Genomic DNA, 15,961 nt, shown 5'->3' on the forward strand with positions numbered 1-15,961 from the left:
GCAACCCTGCGGGGCTCAGGAGTCCCTTTATGTCACCCCTTGCCCTGCAGAACTGGCAGCCCCTCACCCCTTTTCAAACACCCCTGTGGAGTGTTCTCTCAGCCTCCTCTCCTCTCTCCTTGGTAGTCCTCTGGGCAGCAGTTGCTCTCTCTCCCCCCCTCCCCCATCTTTGAGCTGTCCACCCCCTGCTCTACCCCAAAGAGAGGTGCCTCCTCCCACTGCCCCACAGGGGCCTGGGAAGCACCCCCTGGCCAGCCCCAGAGGCACCATTTGCCATGAGGAGCCAAGGCTGCTGCAACAAACAGATGTGCAAGCCTTTGGGACGCAGAGACGCGAGAAGGCATCAGAGGAGGGAGTGATGAAAAGAGGTATGGCGGCCAGGGGTGCCCGCGGCACCCCTGACCATTATTCAAGGCACCTTGGGGTGCCATGGCAGCACACTGGTTGAAAACTACAGTGGTACCTCAGGTTAAGTACTTAATTCATTCTGGAGGTCCGTACTTAACCTGAAACTGTTCTTAACCTGAAGCACCACCTTAGCTAATGGGGCCTCCTGCTGCTGCTGCTGCTGCGCCGCCGGAGCCCAATTTCTGTTCTTATCCTAAAGCAAAGTTCTTAACCTGAAGCACTATTTCTGGGTTAGCGGAGTCTGTAACCTGAAGCGTATGTAACCCAATGTACCACTGTACTGGGTTAGAGCATGATGCCAACAAAGGTCCGTATAGTTAAAGCTATGATTTTCCCAGTAGTGATGTATGGAAGTGAGAGCTGGACCATAAAGAAGGCTGATCGCCGAAGAATTGATGCTTTTGAATTCTGGTGCTGGAGGAGACTCTTGAGAGTCCCATGGACTGCAAGAAGATCAAACCTCTCCATTCTGAAGGAAATCAGCCCTGAGTGCTCACTGGAAGGACAGATCCTGAAGCTGAGGCTCCAATACTTTGGCCACCTCATGAGAAGAGAAGACTCCCTGGAAAAGACCCTGATGTTGGGAAAGATGGAGGGCACAAGGAGAAGGGGACGACAGAGGACGAGATGGTTGGACAGTGTTCTCGAAGCTACCAGCCTGAGTTTGACCAAACTGCGGGAGGCAGTGGAAGACAGGAGGGCCTGGCGTGCTCTGGTCCAGGGGGTCATGAAGAGTTGGACACGACTAAACAACAACAACAAGAAGAGCATGATGCTGATACTGCCAAGCTTGCAGGTTTGATCCTGGACTAGATGAACCTCAGGGTCCCTTCCAAGTCTAAAAATCCTGCCTGCACCAACTGCTGACGCCCATTGGCTATGCATGCATAAGGCGGCAGCCGAGGGGAGATGCAGAGCACAGCCCGACCGGGGAAGGGAGGGTACCAGCAACAGCCGGAGGATGAATGGAACAGCGGTACCATTTCCTTCACGAGATGGGGGAGTGGCGAAGGAATGCATCCTCCTCCCCTCAAATGACGGGGTCAGATGGTTCCGCCGAGGCCGCACAAGCAACCGCTTCCAAGCGCGGAGCTAAGGCGGCTTGAGCGTCAAAGTCAGTCGGCGGCGGAAAGGGGCTCCTCCCGCCGCTGAAGGGTTGGACCAACTGGCTTCTTTCCGATCAAGCTGTGAGTATTTCCCCCCTCCGTTTCAAATGGTACTGCCTGTATCAAGCGTAGAGCGGATAAGGTCAGAGCGAACCACTGCGCACGAGAGGGGGGGAAATCGGGCAAACTCGCTTTTCCCTTCGCCTGAGGAAACCTAACTCCCTCTCGTCGGTAGGAGTGCTTTAAAAGGCAAGCAGGAACCTTGAGTTATCACATAACCTTGGGGGAGGTTCTGTGGGCAAACCGCGTTCCCTCCCCCCATTGTGCTTATTGGTATTTCCCACTCGCCTTGAGGGGGCATCTTTGGCTCTTGAGGATTGCACCACTATGCGCTACACAGAGGGGGAAGCAGTGGACAGAGCTATTGTATCAAAAGGGGAGCCTGCAGGAAAATTTTATGTCCTGCTTCCTAAGTATTTCCCTCATCACCACGCCCACAAAATATAATTTTACCATCACGCTGCCTAGTGCTGTCTGCTTTGAAGCGAGAGGATCCCGAACGAGAAAGACCAATGGCATAAGACCAATCCCCCTTTTTTTGAGAAATGGGACTGTCGATTCATAGTGAAGCCGATGAGAAAGGACTGAACCACTCACGCCGACGGGAGGGTCAGAGGAAAAGGCTTGCCCGCGTGCAATTAGCCTTCCTGGGCTGGATGCTGTGTGCACAATCCCCTCCCTTCCCTGGCTAGGTAGTGCAGTCCCCTGTGCAGGGCAGGTGGGGCGGGGACCGGGGTGGGGGGCTTTCATTGTGTGAGGTCTCATTCTTGCTCTCGCCTTCCCAGGAGCCACAAGGGACCATGAGTGACGGCGACAAGAACCCAGCCAGCACCCCGACCCCAGTCACTGATGTGCAAGGGGATGGGCGATGGATGTCCCTGGTGAGAGGCCCAGCTGGCTCAGTGGCCCATTGGGAGGATGGCGGGCTGTAGAGAACAAAGCAAGGGGAAGGGGGGTTGTGGGGGGGGGGGGAGAGAGAATAGTTTTCCACCTTGGGAGGGTGCAGTTGCATTTTCCAGGGTTTGCTTTTGCACGTCTCCAAATGGTGGCAATCACAGTTATCAGCTTTGAAAGGCTTGCAAAAGATTTGTATTTTTAGGTTGAAACGCATGCACCCTCCCGCAAAAAAGAGAAAGAAGCAGGTTACATGCAGCATTTTAAAAAACAACAACAAAGCAAATGTAGGATAAGGTGAAAAGGGGAGGGAACATCCTTATGAATGAACCACCTGTGAAACAGACAAAAGACTCCTGCCTCTCACTTGCTCCAATGAGCTCTTTCGGTAGCCTTATTAGTTTTCATTGTCTCTGATCTTTTTGGTCCCTCGGTGCCCTTCCCTGGAGAAGGCCGCGGTCGTTCCTGCCTTTGCAGTTTTCATTTCGTATTTGCGGCCCACTTTTTCTCCCAAAGTGGAAAACAACAAGGGAAACCCCCAATGACTTACAGTGGAGGCGATAGTGCATGGTGGTCCTCAGGCAGTGTACAGTTGCGTGTGTGCTCATTTCTTGTGTGCTAGGCCAGAATTGCCAATGTGCTAATCCTGAGAAGGATGCAGAATGGAGCCCCATCTCTGCAAAGGGTGCTGTTGTGGTGCAGAGCGATAAAACCACCTATTACCTCCTCAGTTGTAGGGCTTTCATTTGACCATCAACATGGGACCTATTTTTAATGTTTCAGGAGTGTAGGCCGTGTCAAGTCTATTGCAGCAAAACCAACACAGCACCTTAAATATTAACACTTTTATTGTTGGAGATGCTTTTGCAGGCTAGGGCCAGGGCCTGCTTTTAATATTTCAACCTTGTATGTGTCCTCCTTTTCTCTTCTTTCTTCATAATCTCGGTAGTGGCACCCGCCCTGTGGAACGCCCTCCCACCAGATGTCAAAGAGAAAAACAACTACCAGACTTTTAGAAGACATCTGAAGGCAGCCCTGTTTAGGGAAGCTTTTAATGTTTAATAGACCATTGTAATATTTTGTTGGAAGCCGCCCAGAGTGGCTGGGGAAACCCAGCCAGATGGGCGGGGTATAAATAATAAATTATTATTATTACAAAAGAAAATGGTGCTGGTATCACCAGTGTGGCTCACCTGAAGCTGTAAAGGGAGGTGGGACCCACTCTTATACCACCCACTAACTGAAGGCCAAGAATTGAGTGTTGAGTTTGCATGGGGTACATTTATGCCCCTGGGAAGGTTCCATTTCTAAGCCTAATTTCTCACCTTTGGCCTGGCTACCACCTCACACATTACGATGTGGAAAGTGCTTTATGGATGTTAGGTACCCCTTTTAGCCTCCTTTTCAGCTACTTCTTTCCCATCAGGGTGGACAATAACAGTGGAGTTTTCTCCATTTCTATGTCTTGGCATGTGAATATATGGCAGTTTTTTGTGTGGTAAGTGAACAGGAAATGGTTGGCGGTAACAATGCACAAAAGCTGCGTACGCAATATAACTTTAAGGTACATTCCAAGCACATTCCCCCCCCCCAAAGAATTCTGGGCACTTTTCGTTTGTTAAGGGTTGCTGGGAATTGTAACACTGTGAGGGGTAAACGACATTGCCCAGAATTCTTTGAGGGGAGGAATGTGCTTCTAATGTGATTTGAAGAATTGGTGTGTGCGCAGCCTTAACGCTGCAGGGATTAAGGCAGCACTCCTGTGCGGAGTTAGGCATATTTTAAGACTATTGTGAGTCTCACCTGCATCTCATTTTAAAACTGGTCTGCATGCCTGGGTTGCTTCCTCTCTCCACCTAATGACATTCCTTTTTTTAGCTTTGTCTCTTGAAATTTGCCCTCTTTCTCCCCATAAAACAGCACCATCGCTTTATTGCTGATAGCAAAGACAAGGAACCCGAGGTTGTCTTCATTGGAGATTCTTTGGTGCAGCTGCTGCACCAGTTCGAGGTAAGGTGGCTCAGAAAGAAACTCGTAAGGGGCGAGATGGGTAAGTGGAATTCTCTTTTAATGGTCTGACAGCTGATTTGCTTCCTCCTCCCCCCCCCCCCCAGATCTGGAGAGAGCTTTTCTCCCCTCTACATGCTCTGAACTTTGGCATTGGAGGCGATGCCACCCAGCATGTGCTCTGGCGCCTGCAGAATGGGGAGTTGCAGCACATCCGACCAAAGGTAATCTTTATGAAATAGTGCTATGCCAACTCAGACCATTGGTCCATCCGGCCCAGGACTGACTGATAGCCATTTCCCAAGATCTCAGAGGCATTGATCAGCAAGATCCTTTAAAAACTGGATTGAGGACTCTGCCCGTGATCCTAAAGCTTTTCCCGAGAGATGTCTCCTTATGGGAAGCATCCGAGGAGATTGGGTAGTGGTGGTACGGGAACGTAGAGCAGGATGAGGAAGTAATTGCTGATCTTTAAGGAGAGTTAGGTTTGTTTCTAGTCTTCACCAAGAAAACCAGCAGGAAATCATACAGATTTTCATATTTTCTGCATAATTTATTCTGCCTCTAGGAAAGTGTGTGTGTGTGTGTGTGTGTGTGTGTGTGTGTGTGTGTGTGTGTGTTTGGTACTTTGGCATTTTTTTCGAAAGGACAAGGAAGTATCCAAAAACTCACAAGGGAGGACTGAAAGAAGAGATCGAGATAAACCCACAGTAGCCCTTCTTGCATAATCTCTATGCAAAAAATATTTAACTCAGTTTCTGTGACGCATGCATCATATGCCTATGTCTCTTTATTTTGCCTAATTCTGCTTTCACTAGTTAATCAGCCCTTGGGAAGAAGAAGAAAGCACTGGAAATACTGTTCAGACTACTTCTCCTGATTTGCTGAGATTATCTACACCTTGTAAAGCATATACTATAGCTGCTAGGCCTAAGGACTTGAAACAAGCTTTTAAAACATCAGCTAGGGGCTTCTATCCTTGCTCACCCATCCCACCCCAATGCTAACCCCATTCCCTTTGCACCTTGCCCCCCCCCAAAAAACCCCACTCCTTCACAGCTTGCCCCAATCGCCCCATCCCCATACTGTTTGTCATTGCCCCCACTGGTTAGGGGAGAGACTCCTCCCCCCCGCCTTTGTCCACCTTTGCTGAGAAAAAAGAGCCCAATTGTGGCTTTAAAAGCAGGATGGGGAACCTGTGGTTGATGGGAGTTGTAGTACAGCAACATTCTATCCCTGCAGGGAGGAATCTTCAACTACAGGAGAAAATGATTGTTCTAACCATGCGGGTGGCCTTCTTTAGGCCAGGACAGCAACCTCCTTTCCCCAAGAGAAACTTATTCTCCCCTCTCCCTCTTTTAACCTATAGATCGTGGTTGTCTGGGTGGGCACCAATAACCACGGCCACACTGCCGAGCAGGTGGCTGGCGGCATAGAAGCCATTGTGCGGGTCATCCATCAGCAGCAGCCGCAGGCCCGCGTGGTGGTGTTGGTGAGTGCCGAGGGTGCCCGGGAGGGCTGCTTTGGTGGGAGGGATGAAGGTTTAAGGCAGCTACTGTTGGGCTACAACTCCCATCAGGGATGATGGGAATTGTAGTCCCAAAACAACCCCACATTCGGGAAACCCTGGTGTAAGGTCTGCACTGCTTTCTAATCGGCTCGTGTCTTCTCGGATGCAGGGCTTGCTGCCACGGGGCAAGAACCCCAACCCCTTGCGGGAGAAGAACTGCAGAGTGAACGAACTGCTTGAGGCAAAGGTTCCGCTGCTGCCCAACGCCTCCTTCCTCAACGTTGACCCGGGCTTTGTGCATTCGGACGGGACCATAAGCCACCACGACATGTACGACTACCTCCACCTGACCCGCAACGGCTACGCCAGACTCTGTCCTGGCCTGCACCGGCTGCTGCTTTGCCTGCTGGGAGAATGCCACACTCAAAGCCCTTGACCAAATGCTGTTGCCTGTGGCCAAGATGGAGCCACGCTGTGGCCTGGGTGGCTGCAAAGGGACACCTCCCCAGAAGTTAGAATGCTGTCTCTCCCGCCACCTCTCCTCCGCTCTTCAAGTGGGTGGGCAATAAATACAGCTTCCCTCCCAAGCTGTTACGTCTTCATCTACCTAGTGTTCAGCACTGAATGCTGATTTCTCTCCCCCAAATCCCTTTCAGCATGTTAGTTCTGTAGATTGTTAAGTGATTGTGGGAGACTGTGGGGTTGTGGGGCCTGTTGGCCAGTGTCTGCCAAAAACTTAAGTTGGGCACAGGGCAAGTTGATGCGAACTTGCTTATGTTTACTTAATAAAAGTGGTGCACAAAGTATCTGGTCTCCAAGACTGGCTTCTTCTTTCTGTCCACCCAGTAGAACATGAAACCCTTAATCTCAAGGCTGTGTGTTTGAGCCCCACACCGGGCAAAAAGATTCCTGCATTCCAGGGGGTTGGACTAGATGACTCTTGCGATCCTTTCCGAGTCTATGATTCTGACTGGGTATGGGTTTTTTTGTCCCAGATTTGCAAGCAGCGACTTCTCAAATGAAAATGGAGGTTTGCCAAAGCACTATCCTATGCTCTGGGGGTGGCCTGCCTGAAGCAGACTTTGAAAAATTACAGGGATTAGTATAGAACTGTCAAACCGTTAGCCGCAGCGTGTAGTAGCAGCGGTGGAGAACGAGTAGCCCTCCAGCTCCCGTTGGGACCCCAAATCCCCAGTCAGCATGGACAGTAGTCACAGATGATGGGAGTTATAGTTCCCCACCGATATGCATGAACCTTCCATGGAGGGCCTATTATGTCTCTGCAGCAGGGAATATCACCACCTTTGTTCCCTGCAATCTTTGCTAGGTAGCTGAATATTGAATCAGATGGAGCACATGCCAGATCCAGAAAGCTGGTTCTTCTGTATAATTGCACCTTCTCCCTAAAGCTGCTCCCTCCCAAACCTTTAGGTAATTGAAGAGCAGGGTCACATCTCTAAATGGACAGGTGGGGCTTACTGTTAACCGCCGTGGTGCAAGTCCTGTATCGTTCCTTACAGCCACAGCAAGCGGTGGAGCTCTCTAAACGGTCGACTCACACTCTTCCGTTGTCTTCCCAAACAAGACAGATGCCAACAGCACAGCAAGGTTTGAGATGTGGTGCAAGCCATCATTACACAGCCTTGGTGCAGAACCTCGTAACGCTATAAATGCCTACTCAATCCTACCATTCAACACTCACAAAAAGAAGATGCCCCGCCTTATCAGGAAATGGCTGAAAAACAGGCACAGGTCATCTCTCTTCATATGTAGAAATCTAGATTTTGGAGGGGACCATCATCTACACCATGGGTAGGCAAACTAAGGCCCAAGGGCCGGATCCAGCCCAATCACCGCCTAAATCCGCGGATGGTCTAGTGTGGGGCATAGGAATTTGTTCTTTTCCCCCCTTCAAAATATAGTCCAGCCCCCACACAAGGCCTGAGGGACAGTAGACCGGCCCCCAGCTGAAAGTGTTTGCTGACCCCTAGTCTACACTGATTGCAACCTGCTGTGCAGCCGCCTCCTCCTGCCACTCAAGATCCATTTGAAAATCGTTTGAACAAGGATTGCAACCCAGAGAGACCTGTAAATCAGATGCACAAAAGGGCTCGATTTATGCAGCCAACTCCACATCCGGCTGCTGTTGGTTTTCGTAGCAGACGCGCCTTGAGGTTTGAAGCCTGCACAAGTTCGCTGCAAATATACACACTTTTATTCTGCCGCTGCAGTGTCGCAGAAGGGAGAGTGCCCAGGGCCAAGGCTCACAGGAACCCCTCTGGTTTCTCATCTCATACACTCATTTTGGACATACCTCTTTTTTTCCCCTTTTAAGGGTTAAAAGCCTTTGGAGGATGCTGGAGTGGAGGTTTTGGAAGGTTCTGTGCCGCTCCAAACCAGACTTGCAGGAGAATTTGGTGGAAAGCGTATCCCCCACCAGAAGATGTTCTCCAAAGATGTGCTTAACTAAAACCACGACTGAACGGATTGTTAAAGAGCTTTAATAGCATGTGAGGTGGGAGCACCCCAATACAGAAGGGGTTACACACATGGTCAACATGTGACGTGGGGCCGCCAGGGCACTCACGCTCGGGGGGGGGAGCCCCCCCAGCTACCCACACCTGCTCTCTCTTGCTTCTTTGAGTGCTGGGTCAGCCCCTCACTCACAGAAACCCCTCTCCACCTCCTGTCCAGACGTAGGCTGGTCTGTATGCAGTCTCTACCGCAAATAGCGCCCTCTTCACTCCTTCTCGTTGCCAACGCAGAGCCTTGACTGGTCAAGAGAAGCGGGCGTCGTAATCAACTGATCCCGGCAGCGGTCTGGGTGTGCTTTCTTCTTCCTTCGCCTCCGGCGACCAAAGCAATAACCTGTCCAGAACTCAAGGCCGCAAACTCCCCGCCCGACCCCCTGCAGCTGTGTGTATGTGTGTGTGTGTCTGGGGAAAGACTCTCCCCTCCACCCCAGTTACGGACACAAAAGCAACGAATATGTGGGTTCTCAAAATATTTAACATTATTAAAAGGGCGGGGAGGGGCCTTGAATTTGGAACCCAACACGTCGCACGGGTCCATCGCTCAAGGCCCTTTGTAAATCTGTCCCCCAACTCTGCCTCATCGCCAGTCTCCGCTGCATTGAGAGAGAGAGAGAGAGAGAGCAAGGCCTGTGTGTCCTGGAATGGTTTTTCAGCACCACCACTTGAGTCCTGGGGTGGAGGGGGAAGCGAAGGGGCTGGCAGCAGTCCAGAGCCCCTCCCTCTCGGAGCAGACTGGCTGGAGAGGAGTGCAAGAAGAAAGGAGACGAGTCTGCATAGGAAGGACAGCTGCCTCCCCGCTTCCAGTCCCTGAGCAGGGGCACAGAAAATGGGGGAAGCACTTAGCAAGGTAAGGAGGGCAGGAGGGACGAACAGAGATGGCAGCGGGTGAGGGGGGGCAAAGCTCCAATATCCCCCCCACTCCTTTTCCACAAGGCTGTTTCTCTCTGCTCACGGCTGTTCATCTGCTGCTGGTGTTGCCTCCGCTGCCGCTGCCTCCTGGGGAAGACTGCTGGTTACAGTCCCAACTGGCAGCTGTTGTAGGAAGGGGGGCAGTTGTGGCGGTGGCAGCAGAGGTGGCCTCTGCTCCTTGCGCACAGTCCTGCGCCATGGTCAGCTCCAGAGGCTGCCCCGCTTCCGCAGCGCTGCCCTGGCTGGCGGGGCCTCCTGGCTCCGGCGTGCTCGGGGCCTGCTCCGTCGGGGTGGCCGCCTGCATGATCTTCTGCCGCACTTCCCGGATCTTGAGCTGCAAGCAGACCTTGGTGGGGAATATGTCGGAGTAGCGGGCCTGGAAAGCCGCAGTGGCTTGGGCTGCCAAAGAGGGAGGGAGGGAGGAAAGGTGGTGAGTGCCGCAGCAAGGAGGATGGGGCGGAGGAGAACGGCTGGGGAATAAAAAAGGGGGGTGGGAAGAAAGCCTACAAACTAATGCAGAGAACTGAACTAGGCCACAAAACAGAGAGAGAAAGACTAAGGAATATTACAGTACTCTCTGAAATGTTTTGAACACTAGGGTCATGGGTTGAAGCCCCACATTGGGCAAAGATTCCTGCATCTCAGGGGGCTGGACTAGATGATCCTTGTGGTCCCTTCCAACCATACAATTCTATGGAGCGCATTCCCTCATATGAACCTTCCCTGGTTTTGAGATTTTTCAGGGGAGGCCCCTCTCTCGAGTCCCACCACCCTCAGAGGCACTCTTGGTAGGGATGCAGGAAATGGCTGCCTCAGTGGCTGCTGCCATACTTTGCAACTCCCTCCCTAGAGAAGTTCGACTGGCTCCCTCTTTGTCCTCCCTCCAGGCACTTGTTCCAACAGGCTTTGGGGAACTGAGTGCTTTTAATGAAAGGGCTGGTGCTATGCTGTTTTTATTTGTATGGTTTTAATATATTTTTCATAGATTTAATTCTATTTATGTTCAATTTTTAAAATAATTGTTGTTTTTTCAAAGGCGGGGTATATGAATGGATGGATGGGATGAATGAATGAATGAATGAATGAATGAATGAATGAAGCGTGAATCCTCTACAGAGATGCAGCCACCCTTTCTAACAGAACAAATACAGAAACTCTTCCCTAGGCAGTGCTTTAACAATGTGAAGAACCTGGAGCATACGCCCCACCCGCCAGCAAAGCCAAAAAATATACAGAAGAAGCCTAGAGGGGTACAGTCAGTCTCGGTTCCTGTTCCAAACTGAAAGCTGCCATTCAGATAGCAGGAGGACGACGCAGAGTTGTTCTACGTGAGTCTTTCCTAACCTGCTGCTCTCCAGCAGCTGTTGGGACTACAACTTCCATCATCCCCAGCCACTGGCCGTGGTAGTTGGGGCTGGTGAGAGCTGGGAATCCAAAAAAACCCACCAGACGAGGAAAGCTGCTCTCGATTACATTTCCACAACTGTCTGGTGGACCCCTGCATTAGTTTGTAGGCTCAGTTGAAACCCAAAAACTACAGTCGTTTTTCTGGCAGTGGAGGAAGGGTCCAAGGGCGGGGGGGGGGGGGGAATGAATCCCCTGCAGGAAAAGGAAAATCCAAACTTCTACTCCCCCAAGGACAATGTCAGCCATGATGAGCTTCCTCCTTACCTGACGGGAAGAAGCCATGATCCTGGAAGAGCTGCATGACCAGAGCCCTCCTCTGGTCCAAGGTACGTCGGAGTGAAGAGTATGGCACCTTCTCGTATTCCAGCTCCCCGAGTACGTCTTCAGTGTCTGTGCCTAAATTGAGAAAGGATCTATGATACACCTGGAGCCAAAATGCCCCTTTAGAAAGTTTGGGATGGCCAAATGTTAGTGGGTGGTTTGCTAGCGGCTAGTTGGGGGGTTGCCTGCTCTGAATGGGGTCACCCTCCCTCTGAAGAAGCAGGTACACATCTTGGGGGTATTTCTGGGCCGTTTCAGTGCTGCTTGAGGCTCAGGTGGCCTCTCCTCCACTGCCACCTTTTCTCCCCAATCATCCCCCTGCCCTCCAACCTTACTCACCGGTTTTGTCAAAGGTGAAGATGTCTCCTTCGCACTTGGCACTCTTGGGAGTGTTGGGCTCCGAACTGCAGCTGGAGCGGCGCCGGATCTTCCGCTTGGGGGAGATGGGGTCCTCCGTAGAGGAGTCCAGGTCTGAAAGGGACACCCGCACACAAGTCGTGTTACCAAGTCAGGGGAGGGGAAAGCCCTGCCCCTAAAAAATCTGCACCAAATTAAACCCAAGGATGCAGAATTACGGGAGAGCCTGGAAATAGGAAGCACAAGTTACGCTTCCTTTCCCACCTTATCCCAGAAATGTGAAAGGGGCGGATATCCCACATTGCTTTTTGACTCCAGTAACCTCCTGGGCAAACTTGTCCTGGCTGGAGACTCTCCACAGAACAGATGGTATCCCATCCTCCATATCTGTCAGGCTTTGGGGAATCAGATCCCTCCCACGGTGGCAGCCCAGAATCGAGAAACGATTCAAGTTCTTACCAAGCAATTTATTCAGTAATTCACAGAGAATGATGAAGGAATGCAGCAATCCCTATAATGGCATTGCTCCAAGTCCCACCCCCTTCGTCTCTCTTATCCTACGTCATCCCTGCGCCGGTTGGTCTGGACTTCTGTCTCTTAAGCTTTCTGTTTGGCTACTCTCACTGCACACCTAGTCCTGGTGGAGGGGGAATCAGGAATGCTCTCCAAAGACACTGAGTCTGTCGTTGGTCTCTCCCCCAGTGAATCTGCTTCCTCTTCCAATATCGCCCAGCTTTTCACCTCTACATCCTCTGAACTATGTCCTTCTGCAAACCACTGCTCTAAGTCTATACTGTCCTCCTGTTCACAGGAAGGTTCATGAGAAGTGTGGGGGACGGCCACCACCATTCCTCCTCCGTCCAGCCCCTGACAATATCTATGTCTGCCGTTCTCATCTGCTCCTCTGTGTTTGTCCTCTCTGTTGCCTTGGAAATGCAATGCCCAGCAGCCGCTAGCACAGAAGGCTATTCCTGGCCCTGCCTGGCTCCTTACCGGTAGAGTTCTTGCGCTTCTTCCGGTAGCTGCCGAGGATGGCACGGGGCGAGGTGGCAAGAGACTGCAGGGTGGGCGAGGGCAGCACCTCCTCGGGCTTGAATTCGGGCAGCTCGGCAAAGCGCTCCTCAAAATCCACCTCCGACAGAACCCTGCTGGGGAAGGGGACAGGGTGTGGGTCACACCGTGCAGTCAGGGGCTCCCGCAGAACATGCCCCCCCCAACACACACGCTGCCCCCCAACACAGCAGCCACCTCGTGCTTTGCTCTTCAAAAGGCCAGTGCTTTCCTCCGGGGTCCCTCCACCACCAGTGACAAGCCTTTGTGGAAAACCTTGTCTACAGAAAAGGCCGCCTTCACCCGTGAATTTAACTTGCAACACCGCCCGTTCCGCAAGAGAGTGCTAACCAACGTGTGTGTTTCTGCAGGATGCGACGCTGGCACGTACTCTCTTACTGACGTGTGAGCTCAGGGCACTTTGCACACTTATTTGCACATTATGGAGGCGCGTGCCTTTTCTGGAATTGGGCTGTTAGTTCGGCACAAGCATCAACAGCTGTGTAGAAAAGAGTGACACGGAAAGCAGCCTTCACACGTGACAAACCAAGCTCAACTCCCCCCTGGCGTCTGCAGCTTCCCAAGCTTCCTAGCTGCACAGAGTTCTTTGCACATTAGAATGCACTGCCACAGAACCTCCCTGGCTCCATGTCACTGCAGGGGCAGAACATCTGGGAGAACCAATCTCAAATCTCCACTTGGCCATGAAGCTCGCTGGGTGGCCTTGGGCCAGGGACTCTCTCTCAGCCTAGTCTACATCACAGGCTTGTTGGGAAGCTCTAACTGGGAGAGGAGCCATCTTCAGATATCTCAAGGGCTGTCACATGGAGGATGGAGCAAGCCTATTTTCTCTCGCTCTGGAGGGTAGGACCTGAACCCATGGCTTCAAGTTAAAGGAAAGGAGATTCTGACTAAACATCAGGAAGAACTTTCTGACATTAAGAGCTATTTGACAGTGGAACTGTCTCTCCCTCAGGAGTTTATGGACCCCTTGGAGGTTTTAAAGCAGAGGTTGGATGGCCATCTCTCATGGAAGCTTCAGCTAAGATTCTTGCACTGCAAGGGGTTGGACTAGATGACCCTCAGGGTTCCCTTTCCCACTCTACAGTTCTATGACTCTAGGAGAACCACGTGATAATACGTATAATATAAATACAACCAGCATGAACGGAAGGTGGTCCCTTCAAGCTAACTGCCAGCAGCCAACTGCCTATTGAAGGAAAGGAGTGGCTGGCATAACCCAGTCAGATGGTTGGCATGTAAATAAAATAATAATAATATTGTATCAACAAGCAAGCTGCATTTGAGGGGTAGGAGGGGGGAATTCGGCAACCCCTGATGAAGAACTCCAGATACCCCAGAGCACTTTGCAAAATGTAACTCCTGGGAAAGGGATGTAACTTGGTGATAGAGCATCTGCTTTGCATGCAAAAGGTCCTGGGGTTCAACATCTCCAGGGAAAGACTCCCTGCCTGAAACCCCAGACAGCCACTGCCAATATGATAGCCATGTTCAAATATATAAAAGGATGTCAAATAGAGGAGGGAGAAAGGTTGTTTTCTGCTGCTCCAGAGAAGCGGACACGGAGCAATGGTTCCAAACTACAAGAAAGAAGATTCCACCTAAACATTAGGAGGAACTTCCTGACAGTAAGAGCTGTTCGACAGTGGAATTTGCTGCCAAGGAGTGTGGTGGAGTCTCCTTCTTTGGAGGTCTTTAAGCAGAGGCTTGACAACCATATGTCATGAGTGCTCTGATGGTGTTTCCTGCTTGGCAGGGGGTTGGACTCGATGGCCCTTGTGGTCTCTTCCAACTCTATGATTCTATGATCAGTGCAGACCACTCTGAGCTAGCTGGACCAAATAATCTGACTCTGCATACAGCAGCTGCCTGTGCTTTAGGTCTTTGGCAACCCATTCCTGCAGCTCCCCAATCACTCACTTGTCAACAGAGTCGAAGGTTTTCTTCAGCGGCGGAGGCCGGACCTTGACTTTCTTCCCCACGGGGACCTCCTTCTGCTCGGGCCCTGCTTCGGATGTGGAGGCTGCTGCTGCTGGAGCAAGAGTCGAGGGGCCTCCTCTAGGGGCCTCCGTGGAGCTCGAAGGACCAGGGCTGAGCGAGGAAGTCAGCGGGCCTGTGGATGGGGCAGATGCTTCACCACGGCCCTCAGCACTGGCCGTTCTCCAGTCCGGGGAAGTTGAGAACTTGTGGGCCTGGGGAAGAAAGGAATAGGGTGTTTACTACCAGAGAGCATCTGGGAAGAGGCATTCAGAAGGAGGGTGAGCCAACATGGAGGCAGATCAGCAAGGCTGGCAAATGGGGAGGTGAACTACTAGTGGGGAGACCCTCTTGCTTGCTTCGCAAGGCAAGATGATTATGTGCGGGAGGTTATTATATAAATGCACAGCCCAGAAGCCTCAATCCCGAAGATCAAAACCCTGTAACCTTTCATGAGCTTAAAACTGGGTACCGGAAAGCAGGTGAAAACGGGGAAGATCTTCCAAAGTCTCCAGGAGATGCTCAGGCCGCAGCTTGGGGGAATCTCCAGGGACATGCTGGCTGGGGCTGATGGGAATTGTAGGCCAAAATATTGGCTGGGGGGGAGGGGGGAGCGCATGTTGGTCAAGGCTGGCACAGAGAGGCATTCTCAGTGGCTGTGCTCCCCTGACGCAGAACCATCACCTTGGAGCTTCTGCTGGAGACTTTGTGGAAGATTTTTCCAGTTTCCGCCTGCCCCAGTGAAATGTTGGGGGGGGGGGCTGGGTTGGCAAAGACGGTTGCGGGATTTCCAAGCGCTGGGAGCACAGGTTGAGCAAAGGCCTCGTATCTCCTCCTTACCGCCTCGGTCCCTTTGCTGCCCAGTGGAGGCTCACGGACCGCCCTCTCTTCGCCGGCTCCTGCCTCCCGCTGGCTCCAGATTTCCGTGGGCGCTGCCTCCATGACCTGCGGTTGCTGGGGAGACGGGGGTGACACTGGCTCCCAGGACTCCCGCTTCAGATCCTGGGCTTTGGGCGGGGGGTTCTGTTCGCTGCCCCGGCACACGGGGGAAAGAGGTGGCTCCTGGGGCCCTGCCTCCCGGGCTTCTCCTGCGGCTTCGGCCTCCCGGTGGCATCGCGACCCTCCCGGCTCCTGCTGCTGCCCTCCGGGGGGCCGGGCAGGACCCGGAGAGGGGGAGGATTCGTAAGAGCCGACTGGGATGCTGGCGATCGTGGCCTTCACCTTCTGGAGGGGCTTGAGCGGTAGGCGCTGAGGTCGGGGAACCGTTGGAGGAGCGGCAGGGGTAGCTGAGTAGGAGGGAGGTGGGAAAACGAAGCTGGTTAGAGTCAAGTCAGAAACTCTCAAAAGGGAAAGAAAGCCCACCTAACTCAGGATCAGAGCAGATCCAGCACCACAGTAAC

The 15,961-nt window shown here is 52.2% G+C and overlaps 2 protein-coding genes across 5 annotated transcripts in view; one reads left to right on the top strand and one right to left on the bottom strand.

The window, feature by feature from the left end:
* Positions 1-1,386: 1,386 nt before the first annotated feature.
* Positions 1,387-6,789, top strand: PAFAH1B3 (platelet activating factor acetylhydrolase 1b catalytic subunit 3). 4 transcript variants are annotated; one of them, XM_081869694.1, is made up of 6 exons: positions 1,387-1,599; positions 2,363-2,455; positions 4,389-4,478; positions 4,583-4,699; positions 5,845-5,967; positions 6,155-6,789. In XM_081869694.1, exons 2-6 carry the CDS (start codon positions 2,375-2,377, stop codon positions 6,419-6,421), a joined length of 678 nt encoding a protein of 225 aa, XP_081725820.1. In that variant the 5' UTR covers positions 1,387-1,599; positions 2,363-2,374; the 3' UTR covers positions 6,422-6,789. The 4 variants fall into 4 exon arrangements, with proteins under 4 accessions (XP_081725820.1, XP_081725819.1, XP_081725822.1 ...); XM_081869693.1 differs by having other exon boundaries at positions 1,388-1,595; positions 2,360-2,455; XM_081869696.1 differs by lacking the exon at positions 1,387-1,599 and adding an exon at positions 1,620-1,745 and having other exon boundaries at positions 2,360-2,455.
* A 1,681-nt stretch (positions 6,790-8,470) lies between these two features.
* Positions 8,471-15,961, bottom strand: part of CIC (capicua transcriptional repressor) — a 46,711-nt gene continuing 39,220 nt past the window's right edge. The window contains exons 16-21 of the mRNA XM_081869907.1: positions 15,402-15,847; positions 14,505-14,776; positions 12,507-12,661; positions 11,496-11,627; positions 11,100-11,231; positions 8,471-9,827 (exon numbers count right to left, since the gene is read on the bottom strand). Of these exons, the coding sequence (XP_081726033.1) occupies positions 9,478-9,827; positions 11,100-11,231; positions 11,496-11,627; positions 12,507-12,661; positions 14,505-14,776; positions 15,402-15,847 (1,487 nt within the window). The 3' untranslated portion in view covers positions 8,471-9,477. The remainder of the gene's footprint in view (positions 9,828-11,099; positions 11,232-11,495; positions 11,628-12,506; positions 12,662-14,504; positions 14,777-15,401; positions 15,848-15,961) is intronic.

This window comes from Podarcis erhardii, assembly GCF_964252035.2.
Source record: "Podarcis erhardii genome assembly, chromosome: 7".
NCBI lineage: Eukaryota > Metazoa > Chordata > Lepidosauria > Squamata > Lacertidae > Podarcis > Podarcis erhardii.

Coding starts and splice junctions, on each gene's coding strand:
- PAFAH1B3 (XM_081869694.1), top strand. CDS start 2,375: ATGAGTGACGGCGACAAGAACCCAGCCAGCACCCCGACCCCAGTCACT. Junction 2,456..4,388: donor ATGGGCGATGGATGTCCCTG/GTGAGAGGCCCA, acceptor CCCATAAAACAG/CACCATCGCTTTATTGCTGA. Junction 4,700..5,844: donor TGCAGCACATCCGACCAAAG/GTAATCTTTATG, acceptor TTTAACCTATAG/ATCGTGGTTGTCTGGGTGGG.